Consider the following 22,247-nt stretch of genomic DNA (forward strand, 5'->3'; position numbering starts at 1 on the left):
CCCAGCTCCACCGCTTCCCTGCCACTAGGAAGGCCGGGCGACTCCTCCAGCACGGCCCGGCCACCAGCTGCCGTCACACGGCTACAGGGGACACTGTCTATAGAAACTATTACTATAGATGTGCTCCCTAGTCAAAATAAGAAAGCTTTATTGTTCCACGCGGAAGACACAACGTTTATTTCTATAAACAGCGATTAAGAAACAGCACAAAGCATGAAGCAGCGGTCCCACGTGACTAGACCCGGTAAACCCTTGGTCAGTAAAAACACTAGTCCCGGGCTCCGCTCACAACACCGGGTGACCGCGTGAGAACGCTGAATACCGACCTCAGGCGTCCGGACCAGCACGGGCATGCGCACTCCAGGATCTCCGCTCCCACAGACCTGTCAGCGAGCATGAGACACGTGACGATCATTCTCTTCTCTCATTGGCTCACAAGACATAGCGGCTCGGAGAGACTTGCAGATACCCATATTACTTCCGGAGGCGGAGACTACGAGCACAGCCGGAGGTGACATTCAGCATGGCGGCCTCCTGGGTGACTCTCGGACGTAGCTGTGTCCGCGGTATAGTGGGGAAGGGCGTGTGTGGAGCCGTGTGTCCCGGGAGACAGCTCGGCAGCGCAGTGTGTGGGGAGAAGGTCACCCACACTGGACAGGTCATTGCTTCTTCTGTAACCTTCCCTGGTGTGTGAGAGCTGAGGGTCACCGTGTAATGTAAGGGCCCTGCCATGGTGTAACACTGCTGTGTGCGGGAGGACAGGGCTGACAGGCCGGGGACATTGTGCTGCTTTCCTTTCTTGCTCCGTTCTCTACTATGTCATTGTTTTAGCTTTATTGTTTACCTGGTTGCCAAGGAGACCAGCCACTGCTGGGTAGTGGAGTAGTGGCTGAGCATGCGCAGTGATTACACTTATACTGCGGTCAGCTGGTCCCTTACATTAATGGGGTTGTCCGCTATCTGGATATCCCCTTTGTAAATGAAATAGTCGCCCTTATGAACTACAAAAGGACACGTGCCTCCTGCATATGTGCCAGTTATGTTGGCGCTGGGCCTCCATGGGTTTGAGCGACATTGTAATGCCATGTGTGCTCTGCAGCCAATCAGCAGATGCTACTGAGCCGCTGCGCTGGCACTTTTCCCCCCTGTTTGCCATTGTTCCAGGGTAGTGAGAGCTCAGCATCCCGATAGCAGGCTTTAATAAGGCCATGCGGACCTGATATGGAAGTTGAGTGCGATTTTCATTTTACAAGGACAGATGACTTTATAAAGGGGTTGTCCAGGTAATGCACAGCCCTATTGTTCCTATAGCACATCTCCTAGGCATGTGCAGTAGACCAGGAGCTATGTACACACATTTCCCGGTCAGCTTGCTGCTCACCTGTCCCCAAGCCTCTATCATACAGCTTTTATACCAGTATCAGGGCTTCTGCAGTGTTTACTGCTTATTAAAGCGAGGATTGTAGAACCGTACTATTATAGCAGACTGACACCATCCCAGTGCTTCTGATGCAGCAGAGGTGGATAATGTTGTCTCATATAGCGGCATATGGAGCGTGGGAGGTTCAGGCCATCAGCACAACAATGCAGCCCGGAGCTGCCAGTCAGAGGAGTGCCCGCCTCAGGGGGGCAGGAGGCTTGTGAGCACGGCACTTCTTGGGGTATATGTGCATAACATTTTCCATCTTTTCCATGTAATAGGAAAGCATATCTAGAACAGCTCTGAGCTGATGGAGGTTTGCTCTATAGCTTTTGCCAATTCCTAGCTTCAGTTATTGTAAATATATTGGGCTGTGGGAGAACCTGACCACTTTTTATTTTGTTCAGTTGTGGGTGCAGTAGTCTTTACTTGTTTGGTTACTTAAGGCAACTGCTTCTAGTTGTGGGTTCATCATGTTTTGTTTTTTTGGCAATAGTCTGAAAATTGTGGCAGAATCTTCAAAATGTAATAATGGCCTCCTTAGCTCTTGCTTTGTCCAGTCAGTATCTTATATCTGTATTCATGAGCCCAAACCAGGCTTGGAACAACATAGAAAAACTAAAGTGGAAAGATTTGTTCCTCTTCTGTGATATGGAGCCACTCCTGGTTTTCTTACCAACGCAGGTACAAAATATTGACCGAAATACACAAGAGTCCTTGTGCAACCACCATCAAATATTACACTGAGAAATTGAACTTATAACTGTTCCATTGGCATAGGTCTCTAATAAATGCTGCACATGTGTAAGAAACGGCACAGACATGTATAAACCGATATATGGCCCTGATCTAGAATATCTAGTAATCACTATATATGAATGACAACCAAAATGATCTGCCTCCTGTAATGTGGTATGAGAAGCATGTTCTATCTGGTACACAGTATATAGCAAAGAGGAAAGTGTACAATAGTGTAGACAAGGTTGTTCCCTGATATTTAGTGGAAGGTCCTGTACACTGTATTTGTATGTACGGTAGGACCCTGTAGGTGGAGGGAACACATGAGTCTGAAGGAGGCATCCATTTAATGCGTGTCTCAGCAAGTGCGCTAAAAGGAGGCCTAAATGTGATGTGAACAAGGCTTAGAAGCTTGTATGTATTTTTTCCTTCAGGACAAGGCCCACCTCTGTACAATATATATCATAATACCCATTTGTTCCTTATAGTTTTGGCGAATTTACCTGGAGGCTTTTTGCCATTTCTTGCTTCACATTACCACTACTGTACACTTACAAATCCACACAGAACCACACCAGATCTCTTTATGAGAGAAACTGTTGTAAATTGTAGTGCAGATCTATGCTTGCCCATAGCGGGTGTAGAGTTAATTTCTACGACATGGACAGGCAGAGATGCACCAGGGCAAGCGCTCACTGCAGCTTTCTGGGGATAAAGCCTGGTGTATGACATGCCAGACTTGCTCAGTTACCCTCTCTGTGCACTACACTTGGCATTTTCACTCATTGTTTCTTTCCTTTCTATTGCAAAAAAAAGACTAGGCATGGTGTATCAGAAATTTGTCCTTAGTATATTCATGGTTACTGTGTGTGTGTGTGTGTGTGTGTGTGTATGTGTAAATTAGGTAATCTATCCAGTAATATCAGTGAAATCAATCTTTATTGTTTAGGTTTTTGATGAAGGTGACTACAGAAGAGTACGATTTGTCGGAAAGCAGAAAGAGGTAAGGCTTGAGCAACATGTCTGTTTTTATGTCATCAGTGCATGTAGAGTTATACTGCCTTCCTTTTAAGGGGTTGTCCTGGACTGATGTTTTGATTACCTATATGCATGTGATGTGAAGTAACCCTAACCTGTAAGGCCACGGCACCACTATCAGTATATGGTCAGTATTCGGTCAGTATTTTTGTCAGGAGTGGGAGCCAAAACCAGGTGAGGAACAATCAGAGAAAAGGTATAATGGTTTTGTCTCCCACGCCTGAGGAAAAAATACTGACTGATAGTAGGGCCGTGACCTTAGAGTTAATTAGAAGTGTTCAACGTGAAATATAAAATGTACGTCAGATACCCAACATATTGGATGAAGAAGGGTGTCTTCACTACTGTTCTGCACAGTACCCCTTACCTCTTATGTTCGGCCCCACAGAACACCCTTTTGCATGGGTGCAAAGCTTCATGGGTAATGTTTACACAATGGAGCAGATTTGTTAAAGGGAACCTATCACGTCAGCAAATGCTATTAACTCTGCATATATAGAGCGTACCTGTGTTAGGGTGAACACTTTGGTATGTTCACTGGTTGCCTGCTCCTGGCCTAAAGGATATGATCAAGTGCATGCAAGAAAGAATAATATCAGACACACACACACAGTTGGATGTAAGCTCGCCTTGATCAGCTATGGCACAGCTCCAAGTCTCCTTTATTCAACCCGAACATCGACTTATATATACTGTAAATAGGTGCTCGGTTAGCCCTAGAATGTGAGTAACCAGATGTATTCATTGGTTAGTCCATGGGCAGGGTGGGTCATCAGGGTGGGTGTGATCCATGAGGTCATCAGGGTGGGTTGGTCCATGAGGTCATCAGGGTGGGTTGGTCCATGAGGTCATAAGGGGGACGTGGTTCATGAGGTCATAAGGGGGACGTAGTCCATGAGGTCAGAAGGGGGACGTAGTCCATGAGGTCATCAAGGTGGGTTGGTCCATGAGGTCGTCAAGGTGGGTTGGTCCATGAGGTCATCAGGGGGCGTGATCCATGCAATGTGTCACTCTGTGGTTGGTTAGTCCTTCTTTAGAATGCAGCTTCCTCCCAGAACAGAGCATGGTGTGATGAAACAGGAAATGGCAGCCATCTTTTGATCTAAACAAGCTTACGTAAGGTGAAATAATACACTTTGTGGGTCTTTTCTCTCAATCTCCTATGTCTTGAGGTTAATTAAGTATTTGAGCCTACGGCTCTCCTCAACATCTGCAGATTGATAGCGTTCTAAAGCCATGTGGCTGCCAAAACTGAAGGCCTTGCTGCCAGGAAGAAATTAACTTTATTCCTCCTGGCAGCCCCAGGCTTTCAGTCATAGAGGTGCAGCTTCAGTCACCGTTCCGTACATAATGAGAGGCTGCTGTCACCACCAGGGCTGTGGAGTCGGAGCCCATTTTGGTGGAGCCGGTATAAAATGGACCAACTCCTAAAATATATAATAAATTGAGTACAGTAGTTCAATGCAGTTTGTGGGGAATATTTTTTTCCTAAGAATTTGGGAAAGTTATGAAATATCCTATAAATGTCTGACCTATTCCTGATTTAAGGGTCTACTACTGGGGTGTAGTTACCACAGCCTTGCTGCTAACCAAATCCCAGCACTGACTGACAGCCAGCTCAGGAGTGCTTCAGCTGAGTAAACTCATATCTGCAGATTAATAGTGTTTGGGATGTTTCAGGTGGTGCCAATTTTATCACTGTGCCGTCATGGCATGGTACGTTTGATGCATTTTTAGGTACTTTTCTCTAACTTTATGCCACTTCGTAGCCTGGTGCAAAGCTTGAGCTCAGGTTTAGCTTTGTATATATCTGTTTCAGTATCTTTTTTTCTAATGCTTTATTAGTTTAAACTGATAATTAAAATCAGTAGTCTGTGCACAGGGTTTTTAGTATAAGGCTGTGTGCCCATGATGCAGAAATTCTCCGGATTTTTTCCTGAGCGTTTCTGCATCTCCCTGGCAGAAAAAAACGCATGCGGATTGTACATGCGTTTTCCTGCCAGGGACATGCGGATGTGAAGCGTGCTTCACTTTCATTTCCGCATGCTGGTTGACAAGCGCTTTCCAAGCGATTTTAGCATCACTTGGAAAGTGCTTGTCAACTTGGTCACACTATATAAATCCATGCAACCGGCATGGATTTATATAGTGTGGCCCGAGAGAATATCAAGAAATAAATATATACTTACCCTCTGATGGCCCCCCGTTGTCCTGCTTCCCTCCGTTCTCCCTTGTTGGCAGCGGTACACTGAAGGACCTGCCGACGTCAGCGTCGCGTGACCCGTCACATGACTATGACGTCAGTGCAGGTCCTTCAGTCCATTGCGAACTGCCGGCATGCGAGGAGGAGCGCATCGGGGGCTGCCAGAAGTTAAGTATATATTTATTTTTTATTTTATTCTTTTTTTTTTTTTTTTTTTACAGTTTTCTATGGTACCCGGGTCCGGAGGAGAGTCTCCTCTCCTCTAGACCTGGGTTCCATCCGCACATTAGAACGCATGGAATGCGCATCTACATATACAGTGATGCGTAATCCATGCGTTCTAATGCAAGTCAATGGCGGCGAAAACGCAGCACTTCCGCAAAATGATTGGTAGTGCTGCGTTTTTTCCGCAATGATAATCCGCAGCGGAAATTTCCGCAGCATGTGCACAGCACATGTGGATTATCATTGGGGAACATGGCAGGCCTTCTACCATGCGTTTTTTTTAAGGGTTTCGGCAGCTTTTTTGCCGCTGTGGAAACGCTTAAAAAACGCATAGTGGGCTCACAGCCTAAATGGAGTAGTCATTCATAGCAGTCCGTCTCTATTGCTTTAGGAAAGTGTCTGATGTAATGTAGATTTAGTTTAAACTGCTTTTCCATTGACATGAGTTATGTGAATAAAATGCCTAAATGAAATATCCACATTAGTCTGGAGTCCATATTCTACAGGAAGGCCATATTTTCTGTGTGTGCTTCCTTTTTAACAAAGAGATGGTAACTGGCAGGTAAAGGTGACTGCCCCTTACTTAGACTGGCCATATCCAGCCCACACCATGTATATAAGAATGGGGCGAAAATGTAATTCATGTGCAAAACAATCCATGGGTTTATCTGTGATCAGGGAACTTTCAAGTGGCAGGATTTTCAGGCCTGGGGAAACTCCAGAAATGTAATATCAACCCGAATTCTGATGATGATTAAAAAAAAAATGCCGCTCATTTGCATATCCACCGGTGGCTTTTCAGCAGCGTCGGGGCCGCAGGCTGGAACCCATCGTGGGCACATACCCTATCTCTCCGAATTTCAGTGGCTTCCTCTGCTCACAAGTCTCTCACAAATCCAATTAGTCTATTTTATCCCTTTTTGTTTTGAACTGTTTTGTCTTTTGTGTGTCCTTTTTATTTCCTCATTTTTATATTCTGTAAGTACTGTACCTCTTTGTATAGTAAGTTTTTTGCTTGTTGCTCTATACGTACCTATAACCTTGAAGAGGGAACGTATAGCCTGGTTGTGTTACCCTGTGAATGCCCGCGTGGAGGTGTACCTGTTTGATGCTGGAGAGCTGGGTATTTATGTATGATGGCATGTACTGGTCTGTTAGCCAGTACCCCTGTGAATGCCCGCGTGGAGGTGTACCTGTTTGATGCTGGAGAGCTGGGTATTTATGTATGATGGCATGTACTGGTCTGTTAGCCAGTACCCCTGTGAATGCCCGCGTGGGGGTGTACCTGTTTGATGCTGGAGAGCTGGGTATTTATGTATGATGGCATGTACTGGTCTGTTAGCCAGTACCCCTGTGAATGCCCGCGTGGGGGTGTACCTGTTTGATGCTGGAGAGCTGGGTATTTATGTATGATGGCATGTACTGGTCTGTTAGCCAGTACCCCTGTGAATGCCTGCGTGGAGGTGTACCTGTTTGATGCTGGAGAGCTGGGTATTTATGTATGATGGCATGTACTGGTCTGTTAGCCAGTACCCCTGTGAATGCCCGCGTGGGGGTGTACCTGTTTGATGCTGGAGAGCTGGGTATTTATGTATGATGGCATGTACTGGTCTGTTAGCCAGTACCCCTGTGAATGCCCGCGTGGAGGTGTACCTGTTTGATGCTGGAGAGCTGGGTATTTACGTATGATGGCATGTACTGGTCTGTTAGCCAGTACAGGCATCTCGCTGTAATAACAAAATGGCAAGTGGTGCAGCAAGACGTTTTGGGTGTGTAAACTGGTTTCGAGGTGCGCATAGCTAGTTTTTAGTTCATTTCGGACTGGATCAGGGAGTGTGAGAAGTGGAGTAACCCTTTACAGTCACATCTGAATCGTGTTCATTGAGTGAGGAACTCGTATCACACACAACAGCTATACTTTTTCCATAATTTTTACCACTATATTTTAAACCATATTATATTTTGAAGGTTTATATATAAGGAGAGAAAAGAGAGCACTTTGTATGGTTTAGGATAGACATAGAGGCTCTAAGATTGTGCTGGAGGCACAACACTCTGTGGCCTAGTTTGGGGGTAGCTGCCGGCAGGGCTGTGGAGTCGGTAAGCCAAACCTCCCGACTCCTCAATTTCCATGACACAAACTCTGACTCCCTCATACATGGCTCATGTTTAAGTGCTAAATTTACTGTAGCACAGATTCATCTCAGCTAAAAGTCTAGACCCTTAGATCAGGAATAGGACAGACATTTACAGGACATTTCATAACTTTCCCAAATTCTTATGAAAAAATATTCCCCACAAACTGCATTGAACTACTGTACCCAATGTTTTATATATTTTAGGAGTTGGAGTTGGTCCATTTTATACCGACTCCACCAAAATGGGCTCCGACTCCACGACTCCGACCTCACAGCCCTGGCTGCCGGTTGCTCTGTTCTGGCTAAGCTGGATAAAGGATAGCAGGATGGAGGACCCTGGGGGCACTAAACCACTGATGACACTGAGACTAAATGTATGCAAGATCTGTTTTATTGTGTCCAAAGAATTTTGTTTTCGAATCTGGAATTGATTCTTCATGGATACAAACACAGTCAGGGATTTTTTAAATGCATGTACAAACGTATTTAACCCCTTTCCTAGTTCATCAGTGTGGATGGGCTCAGGAGCTGAGCATTCATCATACCTAGCAGATGCTGGCTGAGATACACAGCCGACATCTTCCTATAACCACAGTGGCTGGAACACACTGCTCTCCAAGCTGTTTACTGAAATGCAGCTGTCAATTTTATACACTGGCATATTTAAGTGTGACTACTGGTGCGCGCTTGTGATCTAAGCGGTGGCCATCTTTCTACTCCTGAAAAGCGTAGCCTGTGGGTGGACTTCATAGGAGAACAACATTTTGTCTATATACTGCAATATTTATATAGCAGTATATAGAACAGATTATTGCAGGTGCAAGTCCCCTAAGGGGACTAAAATATCCAATATAAAAATAGTTAAAAAAAAAATGGAAAAAAAAAATATAAACAATTAACTAGAAAAATAAACACGTTGTAAAAGTATAAATTAACTCAATCTGTAAAGAAAAAAAAATTAAACATCAGATTTGCGGTTTTTTGATAGCTCCAGTTGGCTGAAAAGGTTTAGGTAAGCCAGTGCTATTGGTTTCCAGTGGTAGGGGCATCCAAAACAGTGGGTGGAATGGTGCACTGAGCCTCTTAATCACACCATGGGAACAGCGTGCACCCTACTTAGCATGTTTGATTATACTTCAATTTCTACAGCATGAAGGCAGTAATTAAACAATAAAAGTGTAATTTTTATACTGGCTATACCCCCCACACGGCTATATACATAGCTTATGCTGTCAGATTAGACTAACAGGCCCTCTTTAAAGGGAATCTGTCACCAGGTTTTTGCTACTGCATCAGAGAGCAGTATGATGTAGGCGCTGAGCCACTGATTCCAGCAATTTATCACTTACTGGGCTCTTTGCTGCAGTTTTGATAGTATCACTGTTTTCTCTGCTGCAGCTCTAACAGTTCTCTGAATGCTAAGCTCTGTATAACCTGCCCACACCACTCAATGGCTGCCTTCTGTGTACACTGGCAGCTTTCTGCTGCCTATGCACAATCAATGGTGGGGTTATAGAGAGACCATCAGCAGCAGCAGGATTACTAGTCCTCTTGTGATAATCTCCTGATGTAGTTTTGTTAAAATCACCGTTTCAAAAAACAGCCCAGTAAGTCGCACATCCCTGGAATCGGGGTTTCTGTCGCTTTTATAATCTGCTCTAAGATTAGGTGGCAAAAACCTGGTGACACATTCCCTTTAGGAGTAGAGCGAGGTCCGGCCATGGAGATTGCATTGTGTTTGCACAGATTTAGCTGAGCTGACCTTAACCTTTAATTCTGGGGCTACATTTTTGTGGTATATCACCTATGGAGAACTAAAGAAACATGTCATTGTGTTGTGCCAATTAAGCGCTGCTACATCTCTGTACATTATGTGCTTGATATTAGACTGCAGAAAATCCCCAACTGAACACATAGGGGCCGATAAATCAAGGCCGGCTTAGCGCACACTCGCACTACGCCTTCTACTCCATTAGGAGGCGCATGTATGTGTCTGTGTTCTGTGCCAGAAATGCTACCCCAGAAAGGCACTAGAGTAGCATTTATGGCATACAAAACACATTCTAGAAGTCTTTAACAGCCAGACGTGGCTATACTCTGCCCTGCCCTCTTCCCACCTCCCATTTAGGTTGAGCTGATTCAAACTGGCATGAAAATGTTAAAAGTTGCAAAAAATGTGCACAACTCCTCATTGCACAATTTTTTTTTTAACTTTTCAAACCTTTTGCACCACTTTTCTGGTGTAAAAGCTTTGGTGAATTGGCCCCATGGTGAGCACAGATGTATTGTCATGTGTACTACTACTAGGGTATGTGCTCTCGTTGAGTACACCGCGTTCCAAATGAATATGTAAATTGGTTTTATGTGTCGTAAAGATGTCTCCGGGCTCTTTGGGTCACAGAAATCAATTTCAAACGTCTGTGATAATTAGTTTGTTAGGTGAGCCCAATTAAAGGAAAATTACTTATGAAGGATGTTCCTTATTAAGCAAATCACAGATTTCAACAAACATGGGAAAGAAAAAGTATCTTTCTGCTGCCAAAAAGTGTGAAATAGTGCAATGCCTTGGACAAGATATAAAAACATTAGATATTTCACAAAAATGTAATCGTCATCATCGTACTGAGAAGAGATTTGTGGCCTTATACAGAGCACAGATGGGTTTGTGCAGATAAAGGAATAATGAGGAAGGTTTCTGCCAGACAAATAATATTAATCTCTTAATCTGATGAATTTAACGGCCTTCGCCTTGATCTCAAGCCATGGCGACTTGATGGATGAACGCTTTTTATAGGAAGATTGAGCTTGTGCCAGCCTAGATATATCCACCAGGGTTATCTTGATAGTATCAAGCCATCAGGTTGCTGGTCTTCCTCTTCGCCTTCTTCCTTATATTCTTCTAACCATAATGTCCTTCTCCAGTGATTGCTCTCTTCGTATGAGGTGTCCAAAGTAAGCAAGTCGTAGCTTGGTGATTCTTGCTTCGAGTGACATGTCTGGCTTGATTTATTCCAAAATTGCTTTGTTTGTTCTTCTTGCCATCCTTGGTATTGATAACATCCTTCTCCAGCATTACATTTCTGAGGCATTGTGTAACGGGTCTGGGAGGCGGAACCTCTGAGCTACTATACAAGGGGGCGGTCCTTGTAAGGGAGCGGGTGGCGACCAGGGAAGACGGGCAGGCAGTCACAGCCGGTGACCGGGACAGTCTCTGGGTGAACGGGCAGGAGGTCACGGCAAGTGACCGGGGCAGTCTCTGGATGAACGGGCAGGAGGTCACGGCAAGTGACCGGGGCAGTCTCTGGATGAACGGGCAGGAGGTCACGGCAAGTGACCGGGGCAGTCTCTGGGTAAAGGGTAGGTACGACCTGTGATGGCTGAGCCTCCAGGTAGGCTAGCAGGCAGATGGTAGATGTGTGCTCCCAGGTGAGCAAGCGAGAGTCTCTGGATAAACGGGTGGTCACAGCATGTGACGGCGGAGCCTCCAGGTAGGCCAACAGACAGGCAGCAGATGAGCGCTCCCAGGTGAGCGGGCAGGAGTCTCTGGAATGGCAGGTGGTCACAGCACGTGACGGCGGAGCCTCCAGGTAGGCCAACAGACAGGCAGCAGGTGAGCGGGCAGGAGTCTCTGGAATGGCAGGTGGTCACAGCACGTGACGGCGGAGCCTCCAGGTAGGCTAGCAGGCAGGTAGCAGATGTGCGCTCCCAGGTGAGCGGGCAGGAGTCTCTGGAATGGCAGGTGGTCACAGCACGTGACGGCGGAGCCTCCAGGTAGGCTAGCAGGCAGGTAGCAGATGTGCGCTCCCAGGTGAGCGGGCAAGCTGGTCCATAGACAGACTGACAGGAGTAGGTAGGCAGACCGTCGGACCTCAGGCTAGCAAGCAGGTAGGAGGAATGTCAGGCAGGAAACAGACAGCAAACTGGCAGGTTTCTGGCAGGTAACTGGCAACGGGACCTGAGGGCTGAAGCAGAGTAGTGAACAGTGCAACAACATTGCTCGGGCACCTCCATTTTGGAGGAGGTGCCTTATATATGGTGAAGTCCTCCGGCCATTGGCCGGGGACTCCTTAGGACGGCGCGCGCGGCCCCTTTAAGAGGGAGGGAGCGCGCGCGCGCCCTAAGCACAGTGGCCGGGAAGGAGCGCGCGCTGCCAGCAGAGCGGGAGGAGGACGCCGGGCACGGAGCAGAGGGGTGAGGGGAAAAGCGTCCCTGCCTAGCAGAGGGCAGGGACGCCGGCGCTACACATTGTAGCAGAATCTATCTTGTTTCTTTATCGTTCAGGTTTCACATCCGTCCGTTACCGCAGAAAAGACCAAATGATGTACAAGCCGTGTCTTTGTCGCCAGTGAAATGTTCCTCAATTTCGATTTTGATTTGGTGTAGGATCCTCCAGAGGCTTGCAGACATACATGACAACTAAATATAAAACAGTCTTGCCATACAACCCTGGATGGTCCAAATGGATGGAGTAGTGGATGGCTACTATGTCCCAACAAGACTGCAACATCAGCAAGAAGGTGGCAGAGTTTTGTTTTGGGTCAGAATCAAAGAGATAGCTGGTAGGGCCCTTTAGGGTCCCAGAGGGTATGAAAATGATCTCTGCAAAGTATATCTAGAGTTTCTGAGAGACTGTTTTCTTCCATAGTACAAAAAGAAGACCCGTGCTAAAATCATCTTCATGCTTGTCAATGCACCATCTCATGCCACAAAATATATCTGAGTCATTAGCGTTTATGGGCATAAATGGAGAGAAGCTCATGGTGTGGCCACCATCCTCCCCTGACCTCACCCCTATTGAGAACCTTTGGAGTATCCTCAAGCAAAATATCTATGAGGGTGGGAGGCAGTTCACATCAAAATAGCAGCTCTGGGAGGCTATTCTGACATCCTGCAAAGAAATTCAAGCAGAAACTATCTAAAAACTCACAAGTTCAATGGATGCAGAATTGTGAAGGTGATATCAAGAAGGGGTCCTATGTTAACATGTAACTGGCCTGTTAAGATGGTTTTGATTGAAAAAGATATTGAATTCAGTAAATGTGACCAAATAATGATCATTTTTAGTTCTTTACAAGCTGTAAAATACTTGAAAGCTCTGTTGTGCATAATGTATCATTACTGTGTATTTTGAGTTTTTTTATTTTTGAAAAAAAATGCTGTTATCATTGGGAGGTGTGTGCATTAAATTTGTGCTTTGTTCTTATGTAAAGCCACAGACCATATTGTAAAGTGACAGGGAATAGACTTGGCTGACTTAAAGGGAATCTGTCAGCAGATTTTTACTACCTCATCTGAGAGCAGCCTGATGTAGGCAAAGAGAAGCTGAATCCAACAATGAATCGCTTACATTACTGGGTGCAGCAGTTCTGACACAATCCAGAGCTTTTATATTTAAAGTGAAGCAGAGCTGAGAAAGCTAACCCCACCCACACCAGGCTCTGTGTACAAAGTCCATAGACAGTGCAGTGGTTATCAAAGGAGGGGGTGTGTCGGACCAGGGCTCACAGGACCAGCTAATTCCAGCAATGATGAATTCCTGGTGCTAAAACAATCATTATAAGCAAACAAAACTTCAGAGCTTGATAAGAGAAGTATGCTGAAATCTGAGGTGTAACCCCTAACTCACGCTGTCTTCAGATTACATAGTAAAAACCTGCTGACAGATTCTCTTCAAGGGTGTACTGCAGTCGTAGGTGAAACCAGAAATATTGTCAAATCATAGCACAAACTCCGCTCTACTACATAGATGTGCTACATAAATGTGCACGCTATTGTTTTACATTATTTGTGGTATCACATAAATATTCCACATGCTGATCTGAAGGTCATTTGTAAAGCCACAGATGCATTGTGGTGTCGTGACGTTTTCTGCTTTATTCCTTACATGGGACTGCAGTAACATTTACTCTATTCCGACGCGAAGAATAAATGTATGACCGTCTCCCTGCCTTTATGTCTGCATGTGTTTGCTTTTTATCATATCCCATGCCATCTTCTATGCTTGTCATAGAGGAGCCGCTGATAGGCTAGTAGTGCTGTATCAGGCAGCAGAGGAAAGTCTTCCCAGAGGAGCATTGCACGGCGAATAAGCCTCCTTACCTTGGCATGCTAGAGCCGGTGTGTCACTCTCAACAAGTAGAAACGTTACCCCTTAGACCTCAGTCCAGAGCCTCTCACCTAGCCAACTCAGTTTTCGTACTTTGCACTAACCTCGGGCAATACCCCGAAGCACCGTGTCTGCAAATTGAGATTCTGATTTGGGTTTTTTTTCATAAGTCTTATTGCAAGACTCGTTAAAGAGTCGATAGTGACTTGTAGGATTGCTGCTTCCAATAGGTGGCGCTATAGTGTTCAAGTCCTCTTCCTCTCTGAAGAGGCAATTTGCATATTAAACTTCCCAGAGGAGCATTACATTGTCGAATAAGCCTCCTTGCCTTGACATGCCAGAGCTGGTATGTCCCTCTCCACAAGGAGAAAAAGTTACCCCATAGATCTCTTTCGTGATAAGAACGTTTACAGGGCATCTTTACTTTCATTCATGAGATAATGATATGCTCGTGCTTTGGAGTGGGCTCTATCTGGTGCTCGGCTTATGTATTCATATGTCAAGAATGAAAATAAAGATTATAAAAGAACCACAAGACGGATTTAATCAACCAAGGTATCATTTTAATCAGGCTCTCTGGACAAGCAAGTGCTGTGAATCAGAAAGTTCCCAAAGTGCAAATTCGGGGTGTATTGGTGCACTGAGCTCTTGGCCGTGACATATGTGAACCAAAGCCCCGTGTGTGTGTGTGTGTGTGTGTGTGTCTGTCTGTCTGAAACAACCATTTAACAGGAGTCAGTCACTCCCAAAATGCATATTAAACTATCTGTACAGTGATATATATATATATATATATCACTGTACAGATAGTTTAATATGCATTTTGGGAGTGACTGACTCCTGTTAAATGGTTGTTTCAGATGATTGGGAAAGTTGCAGAACTTTCTGCAGCAGAATCTGTGGGAGTTCGTCTGTGAAGTGCTTTTGAAGGACATGATGACCACCATCTGTGTGCATAACAGGAGGGACATATACTGTGGTTTCTTGCTGCTTGCTCAGTTTGACTGCTTGTGGTTATTTGTCAGCGGCAGTCTGTCCTGATTATCAGAGAATGTTTCATTTCTGCCGGCATGATGTTGCCTGCTTCCATTCATGCTGTAATGTCATTGTAGTTGTCCAGTGCGATGTATGATTTGTATGTGAAGGTGCACTCGACTTTTTTTTTTTTTTTTAAATGGGATTTTATATAAATGAATCCTCATGCAGATATCTAATTACAGCAATGAATATTGTATCAGTATGGTGTGTAACACATGGACTACCATAATTCATTGTTATTGTGACATTATACGGGCTTTATATATTGCGCTTTACCTCTTTCTCACTGGCTTGAAGCGTTTCTATATTCCATGAATAAAGAAATCTTGTATCGATTTACACTATTAGCTGAAGAGCTGCCGTTCCTTCTTGGACTGACTGCTAATTACAGCCTCAGTCTTGTATGGAACTGTAATGACACCTGTAGGCTTCTAAGGGGATGTATTGTGCCCCTCTGCCTCCTTGCTCATATAAATTATGGAGCTGCTCTCCTAGGAACATTGCTACTTTGGGAGATTAAGCCCTAGAACAGCGATGTATGCATACCGAAGGTATTATTTCAGGCCTGCATGGACTTTGGGTGCCTCTGTTAAGTCACCTTCACATACCCTCCGTAAAATAACTACCTTAGGCATCATTGTCAATATGCCTTTTTTATATATTTATTTATATTCCTGGAAGTCTACAATAAGTATACTTTACCATGATGAGTTTTATGGAGGTTTTTAACTTCATGCATACTAGAGCTGAATATGTATGTACAACCCCTGGCAAAAATTATGGAATCACCTAGCTCGAAGGATGTTCATTCAGTTGTTTAATGTTGCTGAAAAAAAGCGGATCACAGACATGGCACAAAACTAAAGTCATTTCAAATGGCAACTTTATGGCTTTAAGAAACACTAAAAGAAAAAAAGATAAAAAATGTGGTACTCAGTAAGGGTAATTTTTTTCAGACCAAGCAGAGGGAAAAAATTATGGAATCACTCAATTCTGAGGAAAAAATTATGGAATCGCCCTGTAAATTTTCATTTCCAAAACTAACACCTGCATCAAATTAGATCTGCTCGTTAGTCTGCATCTAAAAAGGAGTGATCACACCTTGGGAGCTGTTGCACCAAGTGGATTGACATGAATCATGTCTCCTACACGAGAGATGTCAATTGAAACGAAGGAGAGGATTATCAAACTCTTAAAAGAAGGTAAATCATCACGCAATGTTGTAAAAGATGTTGGTTGTTCAGTCAGCTGTGCCTAAAATGTGGACCAAATACCAACAACATGGGAAGGTTGCTAAAGGCAAACATACTGGTAGACCAAGGAAGACCTCAAAGCGTCAAGACCGGAAACTTAAAGCAATATGTCTCCAAAACAGGAAATGCACAGCAAAACAAATGAGGAACGAATGGGAGGAAACTGGAGTTAATGTCTGACCGAACTGTAAGAAACCTCCTAAATGAAATGGGATTTACATACAGAAAAGCTAAACATAAGCCATCATTAATGCCTAAACTGAAAAAAACAAGGTTACAATGGGCTAAGGAAAAGCAATCGTGGACTGTGGGTGACTGGATGAAAGTCATATTCAGTGATGAATCGTGAATCTGCATTGGGCAAGGTGATGATGCTGGAACTTTTGTTTGGTGCCGTTCCAATGAGATTTATAAAGATGACTGCATGAAGAGAACATGCAAATTTCCACAGTCATTGATGATATGGGGCTGCATGTCAGGTAAAGGCACTGGGGAGATGGCTGTCATTACATCTTCAATAAATGCCCAAGTTTACATTGATATTTTGGACAGTTTTCTTATCCCATCAATTGAAAGGATGTTTGGGGATGATGACATCATTTTTCAAGATGATAATGCATCCTGCCATAGAGCAAAAACTGTGAAAACATTCCTTGAAAGAAGACACATAAGGTCACTGTCATGGCCTGCAAATAGTCCGGATCTCAATCCAATTGAAAATCTGGTGGAAGTTTTAGAAAATGGTCCATGACAAGGCTCCAACCTGCAAAGCTGATCTGGCAAAAGCAATCAGAGAAAGCTGGAGCCAGATTGATGAAGAGTACTGTTTGTCACCCCATTAAGTCCATGCCTCAGAGACTGCAAGCTGTTATTAAAGCCAGAGGTGGTGCAACAAAATACTAGTGATGTATTAGAGTGTTCTTTTGTGTGTTTGTTTTTCATGATTCCATAATTTTTTCCCTCTGCTTGGTCTGAAAAAAATTACCCTTACTGAGTACCACATTTTTAATCATGATTTCTTTTAGTGTTTCTTAAAGCCCTAAAGTTGCCATTTGAAATGACTTTAGTTTTGTGCCATGTCTGTGATCTGCTTTTTTTCAACAACATTAAACAACTGAACATCCTCCGAGCCCGGTGATTCCATAATTTTTGCCAGGGGTTGTATAATGGGGGCACAGTTCATGGTTGTCTGGCAGCTCTAATAATGGCTACCACAGATAGCGTTGGTGCTAGCTATTCCATTTATCAGACACCAGGGGGTTACCCTCTCCTTCACACTTAATCCGCTGTACAGAGATCTGGACTTACACAGAGACACCTGGGATGGGGTCACAGAGTATCTGCTAACCGGTGCAAGCTGGCAGGAGTCTTCAGGGAGCTGGGTCAGACCCAGGAGGGAAGACAAGGTGCAAAATCAGAAGAGAGAAGAATTGTTGGGGAACACTACAAAATGAAAACAAGAATTACAAAGGCTGAATGGGTTGAACGAGATGTGAACCAGAGCTAGTAAAACTATATCTCCCGGCAGTAAGCTTGCAGAATTTGTAGGGTTTGGTGTTGTCCCATTGGCCAAAGCAGTGAGTTTATTATGACATCTGGACAGCACACACACCGATCTTGTGAGACTAGATGGCACTACAGGTTCCAGCCACCCTATTCTCAGTGGCTGAACAGTGCCTGTGCCGCCCAGAGCCCTGATTTTCACTTTCTCACCAGTGCCGCCCACAGAATGAATACAGCAGCACCTGGTGATTGAAGCTGATGTCGCAACAGCAGGTCACAGAGGAGATGGGACAGATTGCCTCTTTTTATAAACAAAATAAAAAATAATGCATTGCCCTTTTAAAGGGAACCCTTTCTGAGATTTCCCCATTTAAAACTGGCATCACCTTGTTTTTATGCAGAATGTGTTTCTTACCAACCTTACTGCTGCTTACTAATGAGTGCTGAGTAGTCCACTAGGCCTCTGCAGGCTATGTTCATCTCCCAAAATGTGTCTAACATTGCCACGCTGCCTTTGATTGATATGGACGGACCCAGGCAGCCTTGCAAATGTCATGCTTGCCCGCTAAACACGAGTGGCGCATGCACACGTCACTGTCCTGCTAATGTACTGCTCATTTGATAAGTGGCGCTAATACTAGATTAGCCATTCTAAAATTAAGGGATGTCATCCACATACATTAAAGGTGTTGTCCACTACTGGTGACATCAGGTACTGATCGTGGAAGCCCGCTGGACCTTTCACCTCTCATTAGCAAACTGGGGGATCTTCTTAATATGTATTGCAGGCAGTGTGGATGCAATAGACGCTTTGGTAGAAAGCAAATTTGGGGCATAAACACACAGTGGTGCCAGTATTAGATTGGGACACTGTCAACTTACATTTACCATAGTGTTCTCTAGAGCAGAGGTCCCCAACCGCCGGTCTGCGGACCAGGACCGGGCCGTTGGGGTTTTTCAGGCCGTCCGCGGCACCGCCACAGACAATCACTAAACATTGACAGTGTGCTCTGGTCTGCGGTGGCTCAGAGCACACTGTGTGGGGTGGATGCTGCCCGCTGTTCTAGACTCCCGCAGGGTAGACCTGTAGAGGACCTGTGATGACATCAAGGTACATAACTGTGATGTCACCACAGGTCCTGAAGCAGGATGAAGCAGGGGCGGAACTACCGCCCGTGCAGCCGGTTCATTGAACGGGGGCCCCGAGGGAGAGGGGGCCCCTCCAGCCTCCAGCAGGGCCGCCATCAGGGCATGACTGCCCTGACTCCAGTATGGGGCCCGGCCAGTAGGAGCCCCCTCTTGTGCGTCTCTCTCCTCATGGGGCCCCCGGCCCCATGCAAAGCGCCGGGTCCAGGACATCTCATAATTCCTCTGACTTCCAGTCATGTGACGGCACCGTCACATGACCGGAAGGCAGGAGAACCTGGTGTCAGCGATTTGGACGAGCGCCAGGATTCTGCAGGGATCGCATGGGGGTAAGTATAACAAGTTTTATTTTTTTTTTAAATACAATTAACTAGGAGTGGGGAGAGATGAGAGATCCACATGGGGGGGAGAGGGAGAGATGAGAGATGCACATGGGGGGGGGGGGAGAGAGATGAGAGATGCACATGGGGGGGGGGGGAGATGAGAGATGCACATGGGGGGAGGGGGGGGATGAGAGATGCACGGGGGGGAATGAGAGATGCACGGAGGGGGATGAGAGATGCACGGAGGGGGATGAGAGATGCACGGGGGGTGAGCTGCACATGGAGGGGGTGAGAGATGCACATGGGGGGGGTTATGTTTACATAACTTTGTTGCCTTATGAAGGGCGGGGGGGGGCCCCCAAAAATTTCTTGCACAGGGGCCCACTACAGTCTGTGTCCGCCCCTGGGATGAAGTAAATGCAGCTGAACAGCAGCTGTCAGGACAGCTGCCCTGTCCTGCTGCAGGGCGTGATGGGGCCTCAGTGATGCGGCTCCTGGCACAGCACATTATGTGGGGCTCCTGGCATAGCTCCTGGCGGGGACCTGGTCTACACTATATGATAAGTATGCACTAAACTCCAAATCCCTCCATTACCCCGCCCCCATATGACCAAAGCCCCGCCCACCCCACCCCCTCCTTGCTGGGCCATGGAAAAATGATCTTGCTTCAAGCCGGTCCCTGGTGCAAAAAAGGTTGGGGACCACTGCTCTAGAGGATGTTTAGCGGAGACGTGTTAAGTACTTTAATGACACTTGCCATTAATTCTCTCTGTAGCCCTCACGTAATAGTCTGAAGTATGTTACCCATTACCAGCCTAAAACCTAAATTGAAGTGAGCAGACAGGAACTGATAACCGAATTCTCTCTGTTTTATAAGATGAAGGTGATTCACAATGCGGAGCATGTGCTATACTATTTGTTGACCACTTTGTTCTTTTCTTCGAGCACCGCAAATATTTTATTTTCCATCCCTGCTCATTTATCTGCTAGAAAGGATGCGTGCAGTTTCTCCAGTAGGATTGATTTTCAGAGACCAAGCATTAATAATAAGGTCATCCATGCCTTGAGAGCCGTGCATTAAGTGACAGTAGTATGGCCCTTTTGTCATTCAGAAGTGTCAAGGCATCGCATGGCCGTCCCACAAAGTAGGTAGATGGGGTCTTTCAGCTGCCACAGTCGGTGCCTTGATGTCTGCCAGAGTAACCTGGAAGGTATTTGTGTTGTCAGTCACTGAGACATCACATTACTTTAAACTGTAACACAGCCTATGTGCGGTTAGCCGTCTTATCCATCAGCACGAGCAGATGGAAACAGTACATCATTTTAATGCACCTATTAAGAATCCTCCTGTAAGGAGACACAGAGACTTATGCTCAGCAAACACAACTACTTAGGACTGCGGCGTAATGCAATGAAATAAAAAAGAAAAATGAGATTGTGGTTATTTTTCATTATACAATTTAATTATCATCATATTTTGCGTCTAAGAAATATTATGTGAACTACAAGCAGAGCACGTTAAAAGGGTGCAGGCATTGCCGGGTGTTCAGTAGTATTTAGACAATGCATTCATATCAGTGGTTAATAGAAAAAATGATGTGTGTTTATTCTATTATTGACAGTACTGATTGTCTTTGCAGGTAAATGAAAAGTTTGCTATTAACTTGATTGCTGAGCAACCCGTAAATGAAGGGGAAAACAGAATAGTATCCTGTGATGGTGGAGGGGGAGCTCTAGGTCATCCCAAAGTATACATCAACTTGGTGAGTTCACACCTACCTGATGGTCACAGTGATGAATAGGTTAATGGAAATGAAGTGGGCAGCACGGGGGGGCTCAGTGGCTAGCACTGCGGACCTGGGTCAAATCCCACCAAGGACAACATCTGCAAGGAGTTTGTATGTCCTACCTGTGTTTTTGTGGGTTTCCCACACTCCAAAGACATACTGATAAGTATTTTAGATTATGATCACTGGGGACAATGATGATGATGTATGTAAAACGCTCTGGAAATGAATGGCTATATAAGTGAGTAAAATAAATAAATGAGATTTCCTGCTTAGGCTGACCATACATGTAGCAGTAATGTGCCACATGCCAACATCTCCTGCAGTTTTACTATAAATTGCTTCGGTTTTTACATTGTGGCTTCTAAGTGTGATGAAATGGTCAAAAAATACAGCATCGTTTTGTCAAAATGACCGATTATAGTGCAAAGCAAACTTGGTTTTGTTTTTTATCCCTGCTGATGTCGCTGTGTAAGGGTTTGGTTCTGTATGTGGTGAGCTGTCCTTTTTATTGGTACTATTTTCAGATGCATTGTTTTGATTTCTATTTATTGCATTTTTGCGGGAGGTGTAAACACAATGGGGCGCCATGATAAGTATGGGACAGCAATATTTGGTCATAAGAGACTTTCTTTTTAGTTATTCTAATGGAAAATTGTCTTTTTCATGATCTAACAGGGGATGGAATATTTAATAGGGCAAGTCCATTAAGTTTACATTGTTGAGTTCTTGCTGTATAAACATATTACACATTGGATATATAACTTGTGTCAGCCTCATTCACAGTAGTACTTGCTTTAATGAAGACAGGAGTAATGATGTGTTCTTTCTTTTTGTTCCTAACAGGACAAGGAAACAAAAACTGGCACATGCGGATACTGTGGACTTCAGTTTAAACAGAAGCATCATCATTAGTCTTTTATCATTAGTTAATTGTGTATCTCATTTGTCAAAGCTTTAACTATTAAATCTATCTGTTTAATCAGACTTTGCCCATTCTTTTTTGTTCCACTTTCATTTTTATTTCAGCTTACTTAAAATTACAATTTATATCACATAGTAGATGTTGCACAAAGGAAATTAAGATTAAAATGTCCCCTGTCAATAAAGCATGTTTGGGGTATTATCGCAAGCCAAATGCTTGGCATTCAGTGCTAGGAGTTTATTTTGCATACAATCAGCTCTAGTGTAAATTTACAGGGTATTTTCAAGTTTAGAAATTATCCCCTATCCACAAGATAGAGAAGAACTCCCTGATCGATGGGGAATCTTTCTGCTGATACTCCTACAGATCCTGATCATGTGTACTGATGCTTCATTCATTCTTAT

At 44.7% G+C, this 22,247-nt stretch overlaps 1 protein-coding gene across 1 annotated transcript; it reads left to right on the forward strand.

Moving 5' to 3' along the window:
• Positions 1-453: 453 nt before the first annotated feature.
• NDUFS6 (NADH:ubiquinone oxidoreductase subunit S6) lies at positions 454-21,903 on the forward strand. Its single transcript, XM_073678494.1, has 4 exons — positions 454-658; positions 3,108-3,161; positions 20,772-20,894; positions 21,765-21,903. The coding sequence occupies exons 1-4, from the start codon at positions 524-526 to the stop codon at positions 21,831-21,833; spliced, it is 381 nt and encodes a 126-aa protein (XP_073534595.1). The 5' UTR covers positions 454-523; the 3' UTR covers positions 21,834-21,903.
• The last annotated feature ends 344 nt before the right edge of the window (positions 21,904-22,247 follow it).

This window comes from Phyllobates terribilis, unplaced genomic scaffold, assembly GCF_046119375.1.
Source record: "Phyllobates terribilis strain yellow unplaced genomic scaffold, ASM4611937v1 Scaffold_4__5_contigs__length_816908805, whole genome shotgun sequence".
Classification (NCBI taxonomy): Eukaryota; Metazoa; Chordata; class Amphibia; order Anura; family Dendrobatidae; genus Phyllobates; species Phyllobates terribilis.

Coding starts and splice junctions, on each gene's coding strand:
- NDUFS6 (XM_073678494.1), top strand. CDS start 524: ATGGCGGCCTCCTGGGTGACTCTCGGACGTAGCTGTGTCCGCGGTATA. Junction 659..3,107: donor AGGTCACCCACACTGGACAG/GTCATTGCTTCT, acceptor TTTATTGTTTAG/GTTTTTGATGAAGGTGACTA. Junction 20,895..21,764: donor CCAAAGTATACATCAACTTG/GTGAGTTCACAC, acceptor TGTTCCTAACAG/GACAAGGAAACAAAAACTGG.